We start from the raw sequence: 16043 nt of genomic DNA on the forward strand, positions 1-16043 counted from the left end.
CACTCGTTAAACGTAAATCCTCTTAGGACACAAATACTGTGTCAGAATCAAAGCATGATTGTTGTCTGTTTTGGATAAGCTATGAAACTTGTAAGTTGTTATAAGATTTCGTTTACTGTAATGATCATTCATTCGAACTCACCAGGACTGCGAGGTCGTTCATACGCTCTGTAGCCGGAGGAAATCTTCCTCCCGTCAGGGCGTAGTAAATCGGAACGCGAACGGTTTTTACTTCATTGCTGAGAAATCCTACAGTTTGGTAAGAGAGTAACAATGGAAGTGGAAGGGGTGTTGTGAGAAAGGGAGGGGGGGGGGGAGAGAAAGGCTCTTCCCTTCAACGGAACTCGCCTTCTCAAAACAAGGAACTTGGATAGAATGCGTGCGCACCACTTTCAAACTCAGGGTGATTTACCGTCGTGGCAGTTACGTGAAGAATATGATAATATATCTGTTCGTCACTCAGAAAAGTTCGCTTGTATAAACATTAAATACAGGACAAGAAATGAGCAAAATCTTCATTTCTTTGTAACGAATAAAAAATTGAAATTTTTATTTTTTTTCGCGTTGAAGTACTTGGGCCATGCAAAATTACTTGAGAAAAGGGATTATCATGGTTTCCATGGTGATATTGTTCATTTACTGTGCCCAAGAGCAAACATAAATAAGCGTCAGTAGACCAAGAGATGGCGTTTTCTTCACATAGACTGATGACGAAGCCTTTCTCCTCCGAATGCGTTCGTTACGTGATATCCTAAAGTGTCGATTGATTTCAAATAAACCCAAATAGGGCTGATCCTTTCATGAGACAAACTGATTCTTCATTATCTCATTGATTGATCGAGTCCTTCAATTCTTTTGCTGATCAACAGAAAAAGTAAGTGGAGTGCAGGACTTCGTTGATGTCAAAATCACCTGAAAGATCGTGAAAAAGAGAAAAGAATTACAACTAGATCAGTCATTTTTAAAGTAGAGAGAAAAGCTCTCTTTTAATGATATCACTCTAGCTGTAAGGCCATCAGAAAATTTTCGGCAGGAGCAAGGATAGGGTGAGGTAAAAACAAAAAATTAGTGTAAGGAAAAAAATAACCCCCTTCCTCTCCCCCCAGGTTAAAAAAAAAGGCGCGGGTGGCCCAAAGAGACACCTTCTCTTGAAAAAGAGTCGCGACGATAATCGCCAATGTTAAAGTTTATTGAAGAATCGTGATGGTGTAGAATAAAACTAAAAAAAAATCATCTCCAGAATGCTCATTTGCACTTGTATCAGGATAACTTCTGTGACGCCGTTCAAAAACTTACCAAGTTCAGGTCGTCCATCAAATGATACGCGCGTTCTTTCCACTTTCGAGTTTTTCGATTTCAACGGACGATTAAGCCTGTAACAAAAGTGTCCTGTTAATTAAGCGTCAAAATAAAATAAAACAAAAAAATTCCTGTCCCAACCGCGAACAGTCCTTCCTTTTCGGAAGTCAAAAAAGAGTTGATGTTAGTGCGTCTAATACAAAGAGTTCTGCGCGACGCGCAAACATCAATCTTTTTCCCTGAATTTTTTTGGACCCGTGCGACGGACTTCGCCGAAAAGAAGGGAATAATCGTAGTCTAGTCTCAATGTTACATGTTCAGCTACGCAACGACAAGACAGCCACGAACACAACGGGTTAACGCAGTTCTTCAGGCTGTAACCTTGGATTGATAAGATACTGCAGAGTAAGAGACGTAACGAGAAACAATTATCATCTTACTTCAAATTAGCATAATTCTTCTCGAAGTGGTTTTGAAGTTCCTCAAGAATGGGTTCCCTGTGGAGTGTGACAAACTGCTCGCGGCAAATCTGAAAATGGCAAAACAGTTATCAGTCTGTCAATCAATCAATCTGTCGGTTTATTAATAAATCAGTCTGGTTGTCTGCCAGTCATCTTTCACTCAGTCAGTTAGTCAGCCAGTCTGACAGTAAGTCAGTCAGCCGGTCATTCTTTCACTCATTCAGTTAGTTGGTCAGACAGTCAGCCAGTCATTCTTTCACTCTGGCAGTCGACAGGCAGTCAGTCATTCTTTCACTCAATCACTAGGTTGGTCGGCCAGTCATTTATTCACTCAGCCATCAGTCAGTCATTATTTCCCTCTGGCAGTCAATCAGTCAGTCAGTTATTCGGTCGGTCATTCTTTCGCTCAGTCGGTCTGTTTGTCAGCCAGTCAGTCTTTCCCTAAGGCAGCCAGTCAGTCAGTCAGCCAGTCAGTCAGTCAGCCAGTCAGTAAAAAAAAAAACAACAAATATGAATACCAATAAATTAACTAAATTAAGAATATACAACAATTTTAAGAGAGTACATTCTTTGTCACAAAGCAGATGACAAACCGACGTATCCAAACATTTTTAGATAAATTCCTCCGATGTAAAATCTCCTTAAAAAAAAGAAGCCAATGCAGGTACAACAGAACAATAGAACTTACAGAACTTGCTCAAAAGGAACTACATAGGACTACCATGCACAGTAAGCAACCCTATTTATAGTTAAGTTCATTAAAATCTACTCCTCCTCGTCGAGAGCAGTGAGAGTTTTGCAATGCCTTCAATTTCAACCCAACGAATAAAAGAGCCCGTTCATCTAGGTAACCTTAAGAAAATGTTAATCCTTTGCGAGCAGCGTTTGTGACCTGAGATTACCGTTCCGAAGACACGTGGTGCTCCATACTTGCATGTTCAGGCAGTTCTAACATGGGCATTTAATGAGTATACTTTATAGCTGTAACAGAGAATGATGCGCAAGTACTATTCCGGCAAAGATTATATTCTGGGATTCCCCTAAATAAGGTCCCTGCTTGGTTGTCAATTCCGTTTAACTTACTCGATTCATGACACCCACGTTGGCCGCATGAGTCCAGAAGCTGTCATGTACAGACGCGAAAGTCGACCCAGACCGCTGACAATACAGCGCGGTAAGCATCATGTGCGTGGAGTCTAGGGAATGAACGAAATTTGGCGGGAAGGCCCCGCGCTGTTTCCGCGAGTCGGGCGGAATATCAGGAAGCCCTTTCACTTTTAACAGTAACCACTGAAGATTAGTTTTTATGGAGTGTCTGACAGGCTTTTTGCAGTAAGGTTGTCTGACATACAGTCCCAGGGGAGTGTACCAGTCTACATAGTGACCAACTAAGGCGATTTGTGTGGCTGATGAAGCAAACCAGTTCTGCAAGAAAAAGAATTAACTTGTAATTAGCATAAAAACATAAAATAAAATTAAAAAAAACCTAAAAGCTTGCTAGAAAGTGTCTCTATTCCCTGGATTAAATTAAGGACACATGAAGTAGATTTAAATCGACACTGTTTAAGCCTTTAACTCCCAAGATCTCATTAGTAATTCTCCTTACTGTCTGCCTTAAAATTCTTATGTTAGTTATGAGAATTCGTCGTTGGATCAACTAATAATCCCCAAATTGATACTCTTCTTTATTCTCATGACTGGACTGCTTGGTATTGTATTGATACAGTTGGGAGAAATTCAGTCTTGGTCACTCGTGGGAGACATCATGGGGTTAAGTAAGTCTCAGGATGTGTAGGTCTCATCTATTTTTTGCCAACCTGAGACCAACTAAGAGTCCTTTACCTTTCATGATCATTACAACGCAGCTCAGTTAATGCAGTAACAGCCCGAGAATGTTTGCAATCCTCACGAAATGTTTCTTCGTATGGCACTGGACTTAGTTTGCAAAAATATTTCTCAAAAACGGTAAAAATGGTACAAAATGAAAAAAAAAAGGTAAAAAAACGATAAATCACTGTTCTCTGAGTTCTGCATCTCACGCCAAGGCTGGGGAAAACAAAATCACTTTTCAATTCGCGTAGTGCTCACCAAGTATCTCTAAAACAAAACCAACCTGAATGGCACTTGCTGCTGTAAACATCTCTCCGATGCTGGCAAAAACCTTGTTCACCAGGTAATGAGAACATTTAAAAACCAGCTTCGGGTCCATATCTAAGTCTCGCAATTGTCTCTCGATCTGTAGTCGGCCGCCGACGAAAGTGACGCCGTAAACGATGGTCATCACTGTTTGTTTAACCACTTTGCGCGTGACTTTTCCTTCCAGGTCCTTAGCAATTTCGTTACCGTCGGCAGCGTCACGTGCTCGAGTTGCTTCGACAAGTTTTGCTACCTACAGGAGAGAAACCAAGTTATAGAACACATGTTGTGCAGTTTAGGGCGTTTAGTCTGTTCTACACATATCAAGTTCCTAAACTCAAAAAACCAATGCTTCAATTTAAGTTGAAATGAATAATTTATATGTAGTGCCCAAGAAGAAAACCATAGTGTATGACCAGTCATAGGAAGAGTCTAAGAGAGAGAATCTAGAGAACCTTGAGAGGAACCATGTAAAACGAGAATGAAAATAAAACATTGAACTTAAAATGACGCTAAGTTCGGAAAAACAACCTGAGCCAAATTTGTTATTGGCGAGCGTTCACCGTAATATGCTATCAGCCTTAATGCGAGGCTCAGTGAGTACGCACCTTAAGCAACCCAAGACGGCGATGGAAAGGAAGACGTGGCGATACAAAAGATCAAATGAGTAGAACAATAACTAAGTAGGTGTGCTTTAGAATTTTGTACATTTCTAAGCCGTCCTCGTTACTACAACAACAAGAAATCAACACAGTTTCCGTGCTCTGTGTACGGTAAGCCAAACGGCAAATTATTTAAGTTTCTAAATGGATTTCAACGCTGTTCACATACGTTAAACTGAAGTTGAGGTGTGGCGCCGTTCGAGACGGTAAACACAGTCAGCCATTTACGAAATTCGAACTATAAATTTAAATTCATTTTTGAATGGACGTCTTTTCTGGCGTTGCTGTCCCTAATGTCCATCCACAGACACATTACTGCCTTCACATATTATTTATAAGCTTCTGTTAAGGCTTAACGCGATTAATGTTAAAGATAGTTTTAACCGTTTTACTCCCATGAAATCTGGACGGAATTTCTACTCATAAGTAATGAGAATAGAGACAAAAATATCACTTATGGGGTTATTAGTTCACCCAATACCAAATTCTTCGAATTAACATCATGAGAATTTTATAGCAGACAGTAGGGAGAATTACTTATGAGATCTACGAAGTGAAAAGTTTAAAACAATCTTAGTTGGCGAAAGAACGGTTTGTTTTAAAATACCTCCTCGTAAACATCTTGAGGTCGATCAGCAGGCATCAGATTGACTTGCTTTGCGCCATAACTATCATGGCCCAGGGCAGCGTAGTGCTGCAAACCATTGCACGAGCCATCCTGGTGAACTGGCTGATGGGAAATATACTGCGCGGGGTCTGAGGACCGCATAGCGTCTACGATCTCCATGCAAGTGGCCAGCGTTTGCCACGGATCGTCCGCTGTCTTCCACCAGCCTCGACCCTGTAACGGGAAAGGAACGTTACCACCAAGGGCACAGATATGAAAAAATGCCTTATCTGAACATCAGTGTCAACTCTCGCTAAAGTGGAGAGAACCCTCTAAGTTCTTCTCGGCTTTCATAGAACCAAACAATAAGCAAAAGTAAAAATAAAACAAAACCAATGTAATCCTGGATTATTATGAGCACTTATTGAAATTCGCTCTCATTATCATTTTTCAGGAAAATATACATCACTTAAAGTTGTAGAGAATTTGCTATCAGATCCTAAAAGCTCATTGAATTTCGAGACGACAGCTTCTTGATCAACGTCCGCTACAGCTGATAGGTTAACTTTCACCCTCGATAACCAATCAGAATTCTTCTCTGCTCTTGCAATTGGTGTATTTACCATCAGAGGGTTTTCAGCAGAATCCACTATATCATCCATGATCTCATTGGCGTAATCCAAACGTTCTTGCAAAGATGATTTCTTCTTGGCACCGTGCAACGTCACTAAATGTATTTTGAGCCAGTCCAGGCCTTTCTCTCCCAGAGGAACTCCTTTAGCGAACTGAAGCATTCCTCTGCTTAAGTCATCCCCTTAACAGAGACAAAGTTAATAAAATTGAGGTTAAGAAGGAAAACGCCCACAAACGAAAGAAGAAAAATAATCGTATCAAAAAAATCTGGTATCAAAGCCTTGATACCAGACAGGGATTGCTCGAAATTATTGATGCGGAGGAAAAAATTCACCGTCTATCTTATTCGGTTTAACCTTTACACCCTAATATCAGTAATCATGTTCTCCATACTATTCTTTATACATTTCCTAAGGCGCTGAAAAGGAGAATTTGTGAAACATTCAACAGCTTCGTCAAATGGTTTGATTCAGGGATGATATGGTAAGCAGAAATTAGAAGCCAGTCAGTCTTAGATTTAAGGGTTAAAAGTACTTTTCCAATGGACGAGTGAAACCTGATGCGTTTCGAACCCACAAGTAAAGTGTGCGATGCAGAAAATGACCCAAATGTTTTTCGTAACGTACAAAAGCAGAATCAGTACTCACCGACATGCGCACAATGTGGGGGAATGGGATACACTCTTCCTCGAAAGTCCAGATTGATTGGCAGCCAGAACACGTGATCACGAAAATGATTTGCGACAGAAAGTTTATACAGCGCGGACATGCGCAGAGAATATTGTTCACGAGCCACCTTCTTGGCTAATCTCCTCTCACGTACCAATTTGTTTTTCTCTTGTAAATCGTCAGTCCTGAGGAATGAATGATACAGACTGTGAGAGGTACGATGTATTGAATTAATAAAACCTATGTACAAATATCTCATAATTCAATGAAAATTTTTTTAGTATGGTTCCACATAGACAAAAGTTCATCCAACCTGCAAGTAAACATTTCACCCAGCAAAGGGTGAAATGAAAGGAAATGATGGAAAGCCTCTAACAGAACTTAATTAGGAGTTTCGTTTTTTATAATTTTTCAAAATCCGGAAACCAGTTTACGGTATTTTATATATTTAATTCAACATCAACAACTGGAAATAATTGACTCTCTAGAGAGATTATCGCATTATGTACGCGACTCTTGCACAAAAGGGTCTCTTTTTACTAAAAGTTTTCAAGGCTTCATTGCTGAAAAAACTGAAGAAAGTTAAAAACCATGTCAACAGTAACCTTTTCTTCAAAGTTAACCAAAATCTACAAACCAAACTTAAATTTACACTAAGCCAAGGTTAACTCGACCATATTTGAACAACCCGGCCATGAACTAACACTCACTTGGATGATATGGAATCCACTTCCGGTTGAATAACAGGCCCCGGTACTGCTAAGTCCTCATTTCCGCCGTTGTTGAACATGTGGATGGCAAGATCTAGGATTCGTTTGTTTGTTCTCCATGCACATCCTCCAAGAAAATTCAGCGAGTCAAATATGGCCACCAAATCCTCTTTGTTTGTCTTTTCTTCCAGAAGTTTGTCATATTGACCATCTTCATCGCTGGTGCTGCGAATGAGCTCAACTGTGAAAAAACCACAACAAATAATTGGTTTTTATATCATTATCCTCAAACAGACAAATCAACTTTGGGAATAGACTGACTTTGTCTCCTTCAGAGCCGTTGTTTAGTCTTGTCACGCAACGCGTTCTCTTCCAGGTGGGAAAGAGAGCGGTTGCGTGACGAGACCAAACAACGGTTGTGAAGGAGACTGGGACAGACTTAGACTGATCAATGAATAGCCTCCTCGCAGCCGTTAATCGGGATGTCACGATATGCTCCACCTATATATCTGAATATCTACTTATTTAAAATGTTTTCAATGTACTTAAAAGGGATGGTCATAAGAGTCACTAACATGGCAATTTTTGATGAATGAATTGATAAAATCATAATGTTTAGGAATATCTCAAATATTTTTCAAACCTGGTAAAATGAGGTAAGCCCCATCCTTAGTAGCACGCCAAGGCCGAGGTGGCACCAACATTGGCACTGAGGTTGTTTCCATGGAAATCTCCCCTTGCTTTGCCAAGTACCCCTTGAACAATTTGCAAACTATTGGATGAGGTTTCAACACTCCATACCTCTTGTCCATTTTAAATTCATACGTGTGATAAAAAGCTGGAAGCATCTTCTCAGGACCATTGTTGAAGAGATTTACATTGATTTGCGCTGTCTTGAGGAAGCATTCTACCAGTGAACAGCCAAACTGAAGAAGTATGCAATATTTGATGGTGTCAATAATATATCATAGATCAGCAAAACACTTCATAATAACTTAGAAAATAGCATCTAATACTCAACCCTAAATGTCACCAGCATCTAATTTCTCCTTACAGTATACTGCTGAAGCATTCATTAAGATCATGAGAATACAGGAAATGATTCCCAGCCTACAAAGCTTTGATTGTTCAACAAATTCTCCTTGTCAGTAACAAAGGAAATGTATAGAGTAGAGTATGGAGAATATGGATACTGATGTTGGGGTGTAAAGGGTTATTTGCCAATCAGGTTCAAAGTGGGGAAGAAGGCACTTAAACACTTTAACTCCCATGAGTGACCAAGACAGAATTTCTCCTTACAATATCAATACAATATCAAGCAGACAAGTGATGAGAATAAAGAAAAATATAAATTAAGGGAATACAAGTTGATCGAATACCAAATTCTCCAAACAAACATTACGAGAACTGTATGGCAGACACTAACTATGGAGAACTACTAATGAAATCTTGGGAGTTAAAGGGTTGAGTTTGAACAAGAACTCCTAAAATCAAAGGACTCTGTCAAGGAATGTATCTCACTGACCAGCCAGAGTATACTTTTGCCACTGACTGAAATTCATTGTAGGGAAACTCTCCAATGATAGAGTGTTCAGCTACTCCTAAACGTGGTTACTTATGATAATAATGCCATCAGTGTTTATAAAAACTGATCTGAATCAAAGAATTAAAGAATCGTGTTTCATGTGCATACCACAACTTTTGCTGCCCAAGGCCAGTTTGGAACATCCTGTTCCAATGATCCTCCAAGTGGTAACATATCATCCATCTCATCCCAAAACTCACGTGCCATCTTTGTTGCCATAACTTTTTCATCCATTAAATATGAGAAATAGTCAAGATATATGGCTTTCATCTGAAAGATTAAAATAGCACATTAAAAAAAAACCTAAACATTTCATGCTACTCAGCTTCTCTTGAAAACTTCACCAGACAAAACAAGCCAGCCTGCACCTTTGTGAAACACTTCTTGTTTTCAAAATCCCCTAATTTTTTGCAATTATTTAGTACTGATTATCATGGAATTTAGAAGCGAGATTATGGTGTCAAGAAATAGGAGAAAGTGCTTCCTAACAAATACACTGTAGATTCCATGCTATCATGGGTCTACTCTGAAATCTGAATAAAAAAAGCCAAGGCATCAAAATTTGACCAGGGAATTCTGCATAACAGCTTGGGAATCATAAACAAATGATTAACTGTATTTTGCTAGAGGGCTTGAACTCTCATATTTGATTGAGTATTGTAAGTATGATTGACTCATACAGGGGCATAGCCAGCTTCTCCCCTTGTTGCACACGTAGGCCTGTATCCTAAGAAAGTTCAATTTTTGTTTCAAACTTTGCAAGACTCATATTCTAAAAGTTATGCAGGAGGTAAAAAATTTTAGGCCTGGGCTTAGAGGTCCATAGGCTGGCCATTCCCCTGACATACTAAGTAAATCAGTTCAATGTACCTTGTCTAACATCCCTGACTGCACTCTGTGTTTCACAATGTATTTTGTATTGAGCACTGAACCTAATTCTCCACTGATACCATACAAAGGCACACCTTCAATGCGCCCTTTCACATAAAACACAATGGTGTCCAAAATGATGTCTGCAAGCTCATCAGGTTCAAAGACTTGGAAGAATGAAGCATGCTTTGGAGGTATGCGATTTCCTGTGGAAAAATAATAAATCTTGTTCAAAACAATTGTCTACAAGTATGTACAAGTACCTAGAATGCTAGAGTAAATGCTTCATCTCCCGTGAGTGACCAAGACAGAATTTCTCCTTACTACATCTATACAATATCATGCAGACGAGTGACGAGAATAAAGAAAAATGTCACTTATGGGATTACTAATTATTGATCCAATACCAAATTCTCCAAAGTAACATAATGAGAATCATTTGGCAGGCAGTGAGGAGTCTTGGGAGTTAAAGGGTTAAATTTGATCATAAGTCATCAAATTTCAACACTGAATACCAATTAAAGGACTCAGTAAACTTTCAATCCTTTGACTCTTAATAGTGCCTGGTACAATGTATTTTAATCTTTCTGTACAATATCACCCCCAAATCAAACATTAAGGTTGCAAGAATAAAGGATATGATCAATAACTATAAAGCTCTTGATTGTTAAACAAATTCTCCTTGTCAACACCTTAGGAAATGCATAAAGAACAGTAAGGAGAATATGCATACTGATGTTTGGGTGTAAAGGGATAAGAGTAAGATGGATCAGTTTTAGCTTTTCTCATCTCAGTATAGAGTAGAAGGGGGAGGAAAGAAGATTGTGTTGATTAAGTCAGCAGCTATAGAGCAGTACGTAAGTCTCACATATAATTTGATCGCAAAAAAAGCATGAAATATAATAATTTAGCTAAATAGTTTACAAACAACTGCCTGAAAGTACATGACTTTGTATGCTCTCATCTAAATATATGTATGGCATTTGGACATTGCATGTTTTGAGAAGCAAACAGTTTTCTGTGGGTGAACCTCAAGGAACTCTGTGAGCCTCCTGCAACAGACATTGTTCAGGGATAGATTTCCAGGATAAATTTCAAGCTAAATGAAGACTGTTGTGATGATTGCCCTTCAAATATTTTCCCAGCATATGAAACCAAATGTTTGAAAACAGCTAACAGTATGGGTGAAATGGATATTGGCTTTTCAGAGCAACTTTACAAATGAACAAGTTTTTCTCTCCATCTCCAACAACTGCAAAATGCTCTCTACACATGAATTAGCTCTTGTAGGAATAAGTTCATCACGTGGGATGTAAGTTTAGAAAATTGTATATCACAGAACAGCGAACAAAAAAATATTGAATGGATGTTAAAATCCTCACACCTCTTGAGTATCTGGTTTTGTACATTTCATTGTCAAAGGTCTTGATGAGGGCTTCCTTCCACTTGCTACGACAGTCCAAGAACATTTCCTTCAGCCTCTGGTTTTCTGTATTCTGTTCCTTGTTATCTTCAATTGACATGATTGGTGTGAATCCTGAAAGTTCCCTCGATATTTGTTCCTCAAAGAGCTCTTGAAGTCTGGATTCATCTAGTTCTCTTTCAAGTTTACCAGGGACACTTTTCAGTTTAATATCCAAGTTGTCCCTGTCAGAATACCACAATTTTAACAGAGATGGGTATCTGATCTGATTATGTGCTTCCTTAACAACTGGTTGGAAGTGAGGATCCACAAGTTTTATTGCATTAGAAACTCCTTTGGCCTGAGGTTCTGTCAGGCAGCATTTTATGAATATATTGTTGACATCAAATTCCTGTGGACAATACAAAGTATCTAAGTCACAAATGCTAGTAATAAATCAATCCCAAGCAATCAACCCCACAGCCCAGCTTTTGTTGTCATCTATCTTAATTGAAATTGGTGTTTAAAAGCAGAGAAACACAAATAACATAACATTATGTAGAAACAACCTCTTGAACCCTCCAAAATACCATGCACTGTAGCACAAGTATTTGGTAAGTACTAATTTTAATTCTTATTCCACAGAAGTTCCAGCACAAAAAAACCCTGCAAAGTAAAACAATTCAAAATTTTCCATGTATCTTCAATTCAACAAAATAAATAAATAAATAAATAAACTGGATGGGAATTAGGTGCCAAAATGCAATCTTCCTTTTCAAATTTACATAAGTATTATAGAATTGTCATGACCAAATTCCTACAAATGTACATGCAAGTGAACAGTGCTATTAACCCTTCGGTTTCCAAGATCTCATGTTGTTACTTCACAGATTTTGGTATTGGATCAATTGATAATCCTCTCACTGATATTTTTCTCTATTCTCATCACATGTCTGTTTGATATTGTATTATTGTTGCAAATAAATTCTGTCTTGGTGAGTTAATAGGCTAACACCTATAAAAAATAATGCACAGGTATTGTACTAACAAATGTGAATACATGAAATCCTATATGTGAACCGTGGTTGTTAAGAAATGAGGATGGAAGTGATCTTTGCAGTTATGAACACTACTTATAAACAGTAATTGTAAAAACAACAGCCAAAAACAATTTATCCCATACAGGCCTGAAGTTTTTCTTAAGGCCTTATTTTTACTACTGCTTAAATAGTGTTCATTACTGTGAAGATCACTTTCATATTCAGGTATTGCACTGTTTGACTGAAGACACATGTACATGTAAGTACAAGTTGTATTCATTTGCTAACCTTTCGTTTCATTTCATAAAGAATTGTTTGCACTCCTTCTTTATTGCCATATTTTCCATAGCCATGTAGTAATGCAGCATATGTTCCCATGTCAGGTTCTAGTCCTTCAGTTTTCAATAAATTCCACAAAAACTTGATGCTCATGATGTTGCCTTTCTGAGCCCAACCATGAAGCAATTTGTTGAAAGTGTCAACTTCAAACCGTTTACCCATTCGCAAATATCTGTTGAACAACTTTTCTGCTTCCTTAGGCTAGGGAGTGAAAAGGGCACTGATCAGTACATCCAAGTATATTGAAACCTTCAAAACATTTTATGCCAAAAAAAAAATGATATACCAGTATGTAGATTGTGTAGTTTGCTCTGATATTTTTCATCTTACCTCAAATTGACATTTAGGAATGATCAGTATGCACATTTTAAGGCCCCCTTCGACACATTAATTCTAGCTGACCAACTAGTCAATTTGAAAACATATACAGACTGTACAATTTTTAATTCCACGAAAACAGTAGCCACAATTTTGAAATTATGGATCTGATTGGAAATACACATGTAGTATAATTGCAGTATATGATCCCACATCAGGTTTGTGTCCTTTGTTATTCAACAAACCACATGAAAAATTGATTTTTACACACAGTACATAATGTTTCTAACTCTTCTCAAATGAAACAGAATGTTGATTAAAATTAGAAGGGGAAACCCTTGGTTAAGACAGAGGGCAAGCAGTATCAGAGGGTGAGTGGTCTAAAAGTAGTGACAGTTAGTCAAGTCTACTCTCAAGCTCGAAGGCCAACACTGTATGGGTTTACTTCAGTTTCTGAGGTGCAAAACAGAAAAGGGTTTTGCTATTCTCCCTGGATGGGATGCCAGTGAATCTTAAATTAGCCAACATATTGTTAGAGGTTTTCCTAACAAGTCCCTAGCATCCATAAACTGAATACTCCTTGGTGGAAACAGGTACCATAGGACTAAAGAATCTTTCCCACAAATACTTAAACATGACATGACAACATGATGTTGACCCACTCCTTCCAAACTCAGGTGCCAAGCAAAGTAACTGTCAGATCCCTGAGTCTCCATCAAGAAGAATTACAAATTCAAACTCTGGTTGACAACTTACTTTTCCAAGGTAAAGGTATGCATCCATTTCAGCCAAAGTCTCCTCTTTGAACAATCTTCCTCCTGGAGTTCCATCTTTGTATTTTGCAGGTCCTTCAAAATATTCTCCAGGTGCATTTCCACAGAGAGGTTTTGCCACATCCCCTTGTACTTCCACATTGCATACATGCTGATCAACGCTGCCGTCAATGTCCTCAAATTTACTTTGTTCATGGAAATGTTCCTCTGCTTCAATTAAAACAACCTCTGGACTATAATCTAAAGAGTGAGTTTCATTATCATTAATTACGCCACTCACTCGAGAGGTTGTCGTTTCCATAATTTTTTTTGATGGATCAGATTTCTTCTTTGCTTTTGTATTGTTTGTTCCACTGAGCTGTCCTTTTCTATTTGTAACTGACACTTGATCCACTTTCTTTTTAGTGTCAAAGTCATCTTTACTCACATTTGGCCAAACAATATCAGTGCTTTGTCTTCTTGATTTTGCTTTGCTACTCTCCATTCCCTTAATTTTCTTCAGTACAGGTAATGTTAATTTTGAAGCTGAACTCAGCTGATTTTTCACTTCATTACTGATTTCTTTGATAATGTTCTCATCTCCATTTGATTTCACAGTGTCATTCACTATTTTTACTGCCTCACTTTTCTTCACATTCTTTTTCTTTGTGTTATTTCCTGTGGCTTTAATTTTCTTCTTTGTGTGTGTTGGCTCGTTGTCAGTCGAAGACTCATAATTTGTAACCTGGATGGCATTTTGTTGTTGAAGAGGATATGCTTGAGTAGTAAACAGGCAAGTAAGCAGCTGATTACTTGACCTTGGCCCTAACAAGGTTTTCTTCAAGTTCCTCTTAGCTGCATTTAACAACATTAGACAGAGAAAGGTTAAAATGTACCAAACATAATACCATATCATACAAGTACAGATATCCATATTGATTAATGTATTTTGCACTTGAGGAACTTAGGACCTCTATAGGACACTGTGGTTAGAGATGTACAATAATGTATGCGTAGTTGGTTTAAATGCCGATATTATCGTTAGCCAGCACATTATTAACAAAAGTGCTATTTAAATTCATGTAATAACAAACCAATGAAGTTATGAATTACAACCACTTCACACTAAAATTAAACCCGGAGACAGAAGTAAATCTTCGCATCCAAAAAGACATACATGTAATCATAGCGTAATTGCAAAGTAAGTGGTGTACAACATGTCACGATCGAACTAACACGTGGGACTGACACGATATTATGCTTATTCTGATTAAATTCTGCTGTGATACAAAATCAATTTGCTTAGCTCCACGAAAGTCTCCATTTCGTAATCATTTAATTCACATTGCTTCGATTGGCACAAACTAGTCAGTAGTAGTAATGTAATGCGCAACCAAGCTGCCAACACGTGAGGGTTGAAACACAAGAATATTCTGGTCTACAGAATTCTTACCTAAACACGTAGGCGCAAACTGTACGTTGTGATGTAGTAAAAAACAGGAGCTGAAGGAACTTCTTCCTGTCAATAAAAGCTCCAAAGAATAACCTGCACCAAAAACTGGCCGATGTCGACGGCAAATCTGCAAAAACGCCATGTTCATTCGCCATTTTCCATTCTGAGTCCGCAATAGCGATCAGTTGGGTATCAAAGTAATTGATAAGTACGTCATATACGGGAACGCACGCAATCCCGGTAACTGTAAGTACATATGGCTAAGCATTTGGAGAATCGACGAACCCCTAATGTACAGGACAATTTTATAAGAAAATTGTTGTAGCGCTACAAATTATGCAGCTGAATTTTGCAAGTTAATTTTGCAAAACCGCTTTGAAAATGATAAATAGTTCAGAATTAACAAAATAAAAAGATGACATACTTCAACCCTGGTCTACCCCCCATGGGATTGCCCGTTAGCTAGATAGAAGTGCTCGGAGTAGAATTTGGTTGGTTGGTTAGTTCGATTTAAAGATTTTCCCCTAAGAATCCAATGTCACTTTATAACTAAATCAAAGCTGCCACCACTTCTTTTTCTCTTCTCTAAATTTTGCGTCCACTCAATAGACAATCAACTACATTTGTTATGAACAGCTGTACTACTGCGTTGAACCGTTTGGAAAGTTCCACGTGAAAATCTCATGCATTAAGGGGCACGGTTTTTTCTTCAGTGGGATTTAAACACCAACGACTCTATTAACCCACATGTGGCCGTTCCCTCCCCCTCAGGGTGAAACGCTTCCGTGTCACCTTAAGGGAGTGGGAGGGTACGGTCACACATAGGTTACGAGTACAAGAGGGAGATTTACGTAGTAAATCAAAGCAATTTGCACGGTTGTTTCTAATGTATAAAGTGATCTGGGATTAAAGTGGTTTTTTTTTACTTCGCTTTCCGATTGGTCTAGAAAACTCGTGCCGCTCTCTCAACCAATCAGATGCTTAACCAAAACCAACCTCGAATTAGTCACTCGCATTTTCTCGCCCTCCAGGAAGCTTACCTTTGCAAATTTCCTCAGTTGTGACTACTCGATCGAACTGCTCTCTGCTACTGACAAAAATATTTGAA

General features: G+C 38.5%; 1 protein-coding gene across 1 annotated transcript; it reads right to left on the minus strand.

Annotated features, from left to right (window-relative positions):
• Positions 1 to 518: 518 nt before the first annotated feature.
• On the minus strand, positions 519 to 15142 carry LOC113671316 (DNA-directed RNA polymerase, mitochondrial). The gene is made up of 16 exons (XM_027187528.2): positions 14936 to 15142; positions 13487 to 14337; positions 12362 to 12613; positions 11016 to 11445; positions 9632 to 9837; positions 8870 to 9031; positions 7820 to 8102; positions 7177 to 7417; positions 6446 to 6651; positions 5789 to 5979; positions 5166 to 5399; positions 3874 to 4149; positions 2844 to 3185; positions 1740 to 1828; positions 1297 to 1373; positions 519 to 912 (listed from the first exon to the last, which is right to left on the minus strand). The coding sequence occupies exons 1-16, from the start codon at positions 15081 to 15083 to the stop codon at positions 863 to 865; spliced, it is 4038 nt and encodes a 1345-aa protein (XP_027043329.2). The 5' UTR covers positions 15084 to 15142; the 3' UTR covers positions 519 to 862.
• Positions 15143 to 16043: the final 901 nt, after the last annotated feature.

The sequence above is a fragment of the Pocillopora damicornis genome, chromosome 4 (genome assembly GCF_964200805.1).
Source record: "Pocillopora damicornis chromosome 4, jaPocDami1.2, whole genome shotgun sequence".
NCBI classification, from domain to species: Eukaryota; Metazoa; Cnidaria; class Anthozoa; order Scleractinia; family Pocilloporidae; genus Pocillopora; species Pocillopora damicornis.